Consider the following 8442-nt stretch of genomic DNA (forward strand, 5'->3'; position numbering starts at 1 on the left):
TTCTTCAATAAAAAGCAGACGGACATGATCGAAGAAAATATATTTTACAAAAATAAAATAAAACTAGGAAAAAATATGCACATTGTCATTAAATAAGTTCAAGTTTTCAGCATAGCTACTTTACAATATAAGAACGTTTATATTTTAACAAATTAACAATGGCTATTTCAACAAATTAACATAGAATCACATCAAGAAGAAACTTGAACTCTATATGCGTCATGCATTCAATTTCATCAGCTTTAACAGAAGCTTACGTCGTATTCCCCAATCCATCATAACGATCGCCTTATTTAATTAAATTTCGTGGTCCCTTCGTCGATTATTGCTGCTGCTAAAATATTGGTCCCTTCTTTGTTCCCTTCTTTCGTTGTTCCGTTTTCTTCATGAGAATCCGCTGGCGCCTCAAGCTGATCAGGCGAATCTTATCAATTATAATTATCGACGGACGTTAAAACGTATAATCAAATCCTCTTCGGCATTTATTCTCGCTACAATGATGACGAATTTAAAATGAATTGACTTGAATTTATCCTCAATCTATTTCTATTATGCTCGATATTTGATTTACATACTAGCGACATTGTCTAAACTTAGACTATGGATAAAATCAAGAGGTCGTTCGTATATTTCTTATTTTTAATAATAATTCAATAGAAGAAATTATAAATCTGCTTAGCTGATCGTATTCTTAATTGAATCTCAATATTAATATTACAGATAATCGACATTACGATATCCTTGAGAAAGATATTAATATGTTTATTTAGATACAATTGAATAATGAAAGTCAAGTAAACGTGTTACTGTGATGGCCGCTAATGATCGCATTAATTAAAATGTTGCTTCCAGTTCTCAATAACTCCATGGCATTGACCGTGGTTTCCAAATAGATCACAGGATATTTACGGGTCATAACTACAGATTCATAAGATAGACGTATTGACGATAAAAAGTTCATTCGAAATGTCATCGACGAGCATTGATGGTCAATAGAGTACGTCGATTAAGCAATTGACAGTATTGTCAAATCGACTTCTTCGTTATTCATAATCTGATATTTAATGTTGATTTAAAAGACGAAAATAGCTCACATGTTAATTTATGTAATAACGCATTAGAATAATCTGTAATGATCATACGATAATTATAATGATCAGATAAAATCATCGTTGATTCAGTGTCTTTCAGAGGTATTATATAATAGCCATAATAACTATTATTATTTGCCAGAATAATGATTAGTCGAATAATGATTCGTCTCTGATTAGATCGAGACTTTGAGACTTGCATTCAAATGTTATTAGTCAAGGAGACACCTGCACACTTCATCAAGATTTTGCGTGATCTATGCAATTTTTGTATTATGTCTCGGTAATGATAAGTCAATAGAATTCTTTCGTATTATTGCCCATTTCTAAATTATGTACGTAATCAATAACCATTCCTTTATGTGAATTATGAGACTTATCGAATATCGTATTTGTTACGAATATTTCATGTCAATAAGATTCAATTACGTTGGATTACTAATGGCTTAATTAATAGGTCGTACTTGAGATTTGATGATCACTTGATCTTTCACAAAATTGCGCAGAATGACTAGACTATGCGATCTAAATGGATTTACTTTCATCAATTCACTTTTCTTTGATATGTTGAGGAATTCGATAACGCTGGTCAGTAACGTTCGCGTGTATAATCGTTATTTATTCCTTCGCACATATTACGGCGCATTATCGCAATCGTGTAAGTGGGAGGTTCCACTTTCGCTACTATGAAGTCTTTAATACGTACGTTGATAATGAACGAATCGTGTTCGAAGGTGCCACACCTTGGACCAGTGCACGTTGCATTATGTGCGTACAATTATAACTATTCACTTTTTCGTTCAATTATATAGAGGGATGTTACAGTGAGTAGATTCAATTATGTCACTCCGAATCCTCTGCTGCGTTTCCATAAGATAAATCAACGGTGTGTAGTTATTAATATGCTGTCGTATTTATACATGTTATCGCAAAGAATAACACATTTATTTATTCGGTCGAGGCTACAACGGATCACCGAACATGTGGGCGAGTACATTTTCATCACAAGCTCGATAACGATTGAAGAATTCCAGATTCAATATATAAATATTTTTTAAACAAACAAAATAATTAAGCAACTAATTAATGTACGGATTATTATATAAAGAAAGCAACGAGACACTAAATCTTGACATATTTTACGCAACATATGCTGGAATAATTATAATTTCAACTCAGATAAGATTAACGCTTGCTCGATTCGTTGCACAAATTTTGACTGTCGGACATTATGGGCAATTATTTCTCCGTGAATGACGATATCGAAACGAGGGCAAAGACGACAAGGCGGCGACGACGGCGCCCGCGCACTGGCGCCAGCACTGACGACATGAGCCAACTGGCAATGTTGGTATCGGTTGTTTTCCTTGCCACCCTTATATCTCCCATCGACTACCCTCTATCCTTCGGTTCCTTCTCTCTCTCTCTCTCTCTCTCTCTCTCTCTCTCTCTCTCTCTCTCTCTCTCTTCTGTCGCTCCTCTCGTTGAACTTTCGCCTTTATCAGCTGATATTAAAAGCTTTTTATTTTTTTTACACAATTATAAATTTAATTTTTATTTTTTTTTTAATTTAACTTCATTCCTTCTAGCTTTCTTTCTCATTAAACTTTTGTTCTTATCTCGTAAATTCTGATGTTAATCTTTTTTCATTAGATTAATTCTCCTATTTTATCCTATCATCTCCATTTCAAGAATTTTTTCCTCCTCCGTGCCCGTTAATTTTTACCTTTTTTTACCATTTTTTTCCATCATAGACATTTTAAGTTAATAAATATAATTTAAATAATTCACAAAAAACTCTGTGTTCAGTTTATTATTCTCATGTTATACATACGTAGCAAAATTTTTACTTGCCTACAAACAATTTATTCGTTATCTAACCAAATATCAATTCATTTTTAATATATTCTTTTATTAAAATTTAAAAATTGAGATATTGTATCCAAAGTTTATGCAAATTAACTTAAAAATGAAGCATGCAAAAATTATTTCTCTCGCTAAAGAATTAAAATTATATCATTTTTATTATTATTTCAAAAGATTTAAACTTAAAAATAAGAACAGCTTGTTGAATTACTGATATATTTTACAATTGTAATGTTAGAATTTGATATTTTAATGCCCATATGCATAATTAGGCCTTATATTTAAGGCTTCCTTAAATTTATCTTCAAATATTCTTCGAATTATTTATTGGCTATTGAGCATTTAAAGATAAATTTAAGGAAGTCTTAAATACAAGGTCTGACTATGAATACGGCCATAAATCTCTTTAATAAAAGATATATTGAAAGATGAAAAACTCAGTATATTTTCAAATGTACAAAGATTAATTGCAAGTATAATATCCTGGGAGATAAGTAAAAAATATTTGCGTTATATTAAACACTTTAAGTAACAAAATTGTTCGAATCATATTCACTTTCTTCTTTTTCATTTTCGTTCAATGGAATATTATGTACACGCAAAATTAGAATTATGTAGCAATTACGCAGCTAAGTATTGATATAAAAATAAATTCTTACCTCGTGTGGAAGGATGATTCATTAATATCGCCAAAGGACACTCATCGTCGTCCAATATATATTCCTGATGCACATTGCCACTCACGTTCTCACTATTAACCTACATCATAAACAAGATTTAATTTACAATATGCGCTTTTAACAAAAAATATTTGATGTTTGTGTATTTATATATAATTTCCAGAAATAAAGAAGCTAATTAAATGCTATAAAAACATATCATATTGTATAAAACATACTATTAATTTAAGATATTCGTCTGCTATATATTTAGTATTCATACAGCTAACATAACTTTTTCTATATTCTTTATCTTATTCTTTCAATTTCTATGTTTCATGTTCTATGTTCGACGAGAATCGTTCTTGTTGATTATGCTTTGTTAATCTACATTAAGTAAAATATATTATTATTATTATTATTATTATTATTATTATTATTATTAAAATCTCCATTTTTTAGATTATACTATTTAACAAATTGAGGTATCTTTTTAAAATAAAATTTTATATTTTATTTATAGTATTATTCAATATAAAATATTTAAACAATTAAGTTTCATTTATAGCATCGATTAATATATTTTGAATTGCGCCACCTTTTAGATTAAATTGAAATTAATTGAAGAAATCAATTTCTAAAATCTACTAAATTTATCACCATATATAATAATATTTTATGCATGGATAAATTTCGTATATACCTGCACAAGGCAATATAACTGTGGGTCCACTTTTTCCAGACCATATTTAGAAAGCATTTCTCGTACAACCTGAGCGGCGGAATCTCGCACACTCAATAGCAGCGTTTTGTATGGCACGTCTTTGCACAACGCCTCACCATAAATTTTCAATGTGCCGCCTGTGTCAGGACCACCGTCCTTACTACGAAATTGTTGGAGTCTTCTTTCAAGCTTCTGTTGACGACGTCGTCTCATCACCGCTTCTGGATTCGAGATGCTTCTCGTAAAACTGGTTTCAGGCAATTCTAAAAATAATAATATCATTAATAATATAGAAAGAAAAAACATTCTTAGTTACAACAAGGAAGTATTTTTATTTTATTTTTGTCATTATTTTCATTATAACATGATCGTAATAATCAAATTAGGATAATAAATTTATTATTCAAGACAATAATAATATATTAACTTTTAACTTTATGTTTTTTTGTATTTTGAACACGCAACCATTAAATAGTTTTCTTCAAACACGATTCTTTGTACGCTTTCTATAACATTGTAAACGCATTTTTTACGAACAAATCCGCTTTGAAACAAAATTTAAATGGCTGTTCATTATTCTACTGTATTATTCATTTTCAAATTAATTACCGCACGACATTTGCATTCTTTATGCGCACATCTCGCAAACTGCCAGTACGTACAGATTTGAAACTTCGCATACGCGTTCAAGGGGCATGCTAGTATTAGTGCACAGAGTTTTGTAGAAATCGGGCCACTAGTATAATTTTTGTGAATGCATTCCAGAATCCTAACTTTTGGGACAGACTGTGTATACCATATTTATTCATTTGAACTACTTGAATTAACTTTAAGTCTGTAAAAATTAATTCGGCGCGCAATTAAAATGACTACAAATATGATATATATGCATGTATAGTATATACATATATAGTATATACAATTAACATTAAATTATTTAAGCATTAAAGATCCAACTTTGACCGTTATGGGCCTTTCCTATTTCCTATTGGTTCTATTTTCATATGTACGGTCCAATAAGATTCTTATTGTTCTTATCATTTAATCCTTCTTAATTTTTTTTTAAAACCCTTTTTAATAAATATTTTTCAAAGATTATTTCATTTATTGTTATTCATATTCGTATGTTATTTAATTTTTTAGTAACTTTATATAAATAATAATTTTGGTAATACTCCAGATTAGGTGACCCTCCTCCAATAACCTTGACATGTGTTGCCAAGGTCATGACCCTGAATGACTTCCAACAGTTTTAGCTAATAACATCGTTCGTTATTAATTAAAAAGTTATTAATAAAAACAGGTTGAAAAATAACATTTTATTTTTTGTTAATATTAAATATAATATTAAAAATATAATATTAAATATAATATTAAATGAAATTAATATTAAAATTAATATTAAAAATATATATAATATTAAAAACTATTTTATATCCTTCCTTGCTTATCTAATGACTTTTCACGCAAAGTGACTTTTACTCTATCTCCTCCTCTCCCCTGCTTCAGGGGCGCACGACTTCCAAGCGAAGCGATTCTCATCTATATATGTAATACTCCTATATTGCTAATGCAGCCTCTTTTTGAAAGTGGAAGGGGGGGGAGCTGCGAAGACAACGAGATAGAGAATATCGGATAACTTCCACAATGTATCGAATGTGCGCATGCATTGGCATAAGTAACTTATGCCCGTATTCGTAGGCTGTGGTCAGATTCATGCTGACAATGCAATGAACATCATTTGTTTTCGCTTAACATTTGACAAACAACAAGGATAAAATGATTTTTAAGCGCTGTGAGCGTGAATCGAACAGCGGCCATAATCCAACCTTGTACTTAAAATTTCCTTAAATTTATCTTTAGATGCTCAGTAACTAATGAAATAATTCATAGAGTATCTGAAGATAAATTTTAGAAAGTCAAGCTTTATAATTTAAAATTTTAAATTAAAATTTTAATTTAAAATTTTTAAAAATCTTAAATATAAAGCTTGACTATGATTACGAACAAAAGTCGCATTTTTATTTATTTTTTTAAACGCTTTTATATAAACAACAATATGGACACGCATATATATAATATGTAACAAATACATGCGGACGAGAACCAGTGCAGATACGTGATAAAATTGGTTAGAATTGGTTAGAATTGGTGCACGCATGCGTACTGAAATGGATACACTAAGTAAGAAATAGATATCGTCTGCACAGTGATGTTTTCGCTTTTAATTGACATTAGCAATATAGTATTAGGTGTACAACTTTGCTTCCGCCGAATTTTTCCAAAATTCGAGGCTTTATTGTAAAAAACTGGTTATACATTTATGATTCAAAGTATTGTCCATCGCTGGCCACTACTTTCTCTCATCTTTCGGATAGCGTACGAACCCCGCATCGAAAAAACTGGTCATCTTTTGAGGCTATCCACGAATCGATCCAATTTTTTACTTTTTCATAAGACCGGAAGTGCTGGTCAGCCAGGCCGTGTGCCATTGATCGAAACAAGTGATAGTCAGAGGGAGCAACGTCTAGAGAATACGGCGGGTGGGGTAGGACTTCCCATTTCAACGTTTCCAAGTATGTCTTGATCACTTTCGCAACATGGGGTCGAGCCTTGTCATGCTGCAAAATCATTTTATCATGTCTCTCGTTGTATTGCGACCGTTTGTCTTTCAATGCTCGGCTCAAACGCATCAATTGCGTTCGATACCGATCGCCTGTGATTGTTTCAATCGGTTTTAACAGTTCATAATACACTACGCCGAGCTGGCCCTACCAAATACAAAGCATGACCTTGGACGTCAAAATCATCGTTCTTGAAGCGTTGAAACCTCTCACGTCTTTCACTAATAGCGGCCTCACCATAAGTATTTGAGAGCATTCGATGAGCCTCAGCCGCAGATTTCTTCATATTGAAGCAAAAAATTAAAACCTCCCGCAAAAGACGAGAATTTGGCTCGTAAACTGACATTTTCAATCGAGAATAACTTTATGATGCAGACACAAATTGATTAATGTTTCTATGGGGTTATGTTGACAGATGCCCAAGTTTATTGTATGTCGTCTATGATCTATTTCGACCATCACTTATCGCTAAAGCCATCTATAGGAAAACAGCGGAAGCAAAGTTGTACACCTAATAGTATTACATATATTCACTTTACTTCCATACGAAGCGATTCCCATCGCACCCCCCTCCCCTTCGTAGGAGCGCACGATTTTTATTTTTCACGCGAAGCAACTTGGCGAGATGTGGAACTCGCTTCATATGGAAAGTCGTGTGTCTCTAAGCAGGGGAGGAGGTGGGGTCGCTTCGTGTGGAAGTCGTGCGCTTCTAAGCAGGAGGGGGAGCTCGCTTCGCATGATCAATCGTAAAATATATTTTAAAGTAGAACATTTTTGTTCTATATAATGAAAAAATTCAAATTTCAAATTTTCTTTCTTAGTAACTTTTTAACGAATAACGAGCACCGGTTGTGCGCATTATCTGAAAAAAATAACGCGTTATTTTTACTTTTTTGAAAAGAATAACTCGTTATCGTTACTTATTACCAATTTAAAAAATAACGCGTTACCGTTACCATTACTTGAAAAGTAACGATTCGTTATTTTTTCGTTATTTCTTATTATAATGCTAAAGTAAGTTATTAAATTTTAAAATTACATTAGCTGATAATTAATTTAATACTAAATGTGAAATAAATATTCTAACTTGAAACTCTCTACTAACTAGTTTGTATATAGAGCAAGCTTTTCTCTATATTAAACTTACCTATAGTATTTTACTAATTTTTTATTATTTGATTCAAATAATATCGTTATCTTAATACTCATTTTTATAAGAATTTAGATTAAACAGATAATAGATTATATATTGTTTTTAAACGTTAATGTTCCCTGATGGTTATAAATCGATGAAATCTTTATCAATACTCATTTCAGTATTCATAATGAAATTCAGAATGAAATGAGTCAATTGATAGAGATTTCAGCGATTTTTTTAGCGAAATATTTCCACTAGAGTTACTATTATGTGTATTTCAATATTTATTGTCCGTACCAAAAATTTATAGTATATATATATATGTATGTATATATATATA

General features: G+C 31.3%; 1 protein-coding gene across 9 annotated transcripts in view; it reads right to left on the minus strand.

The window, feature by feature from the left end:
• LOC108686812 (afadin) overlaps positions 1 to 8442 on the minus strand; it is a 172404-nt gene that overhangs the window by 67562 nt on the left and 96400 nt on the right. For all 9 annotated transcript variants that reach the window (XM_018192290.1, XM_018192289.1, XM_018192286.1 and 6 more), the window contains exons 5-6: positions 4320 to 4603; positions 3617 to 3716 (exon numbers count right to left, since the gene is read on the minus strand). In XM_018192290.1, the coding sequence (XP_018047779.1) occupies positions 3617 to 3716; positions 4320 to 4603 (384 nt within the window). The remainder of the gene's footprint in view (positions 1 to 3616; positions 3717 to 4319; positions 4604 to 8442) is intronic.

The sequence above is a fragment of the Atta colombica genome, unplaced genomic scaffold (assembly GCF_001594045.1).
Source record: "Atta colombica isolate Treedump-2 unplaced genomic scaffold, Acol1.0 scaffold19, whole genome shotgun sequence".
NCBI lineage: Eukaryota > Metazoa > Arthropoda > Insecta > Hymenoptera > Formicidae > Atta > Atta colombica.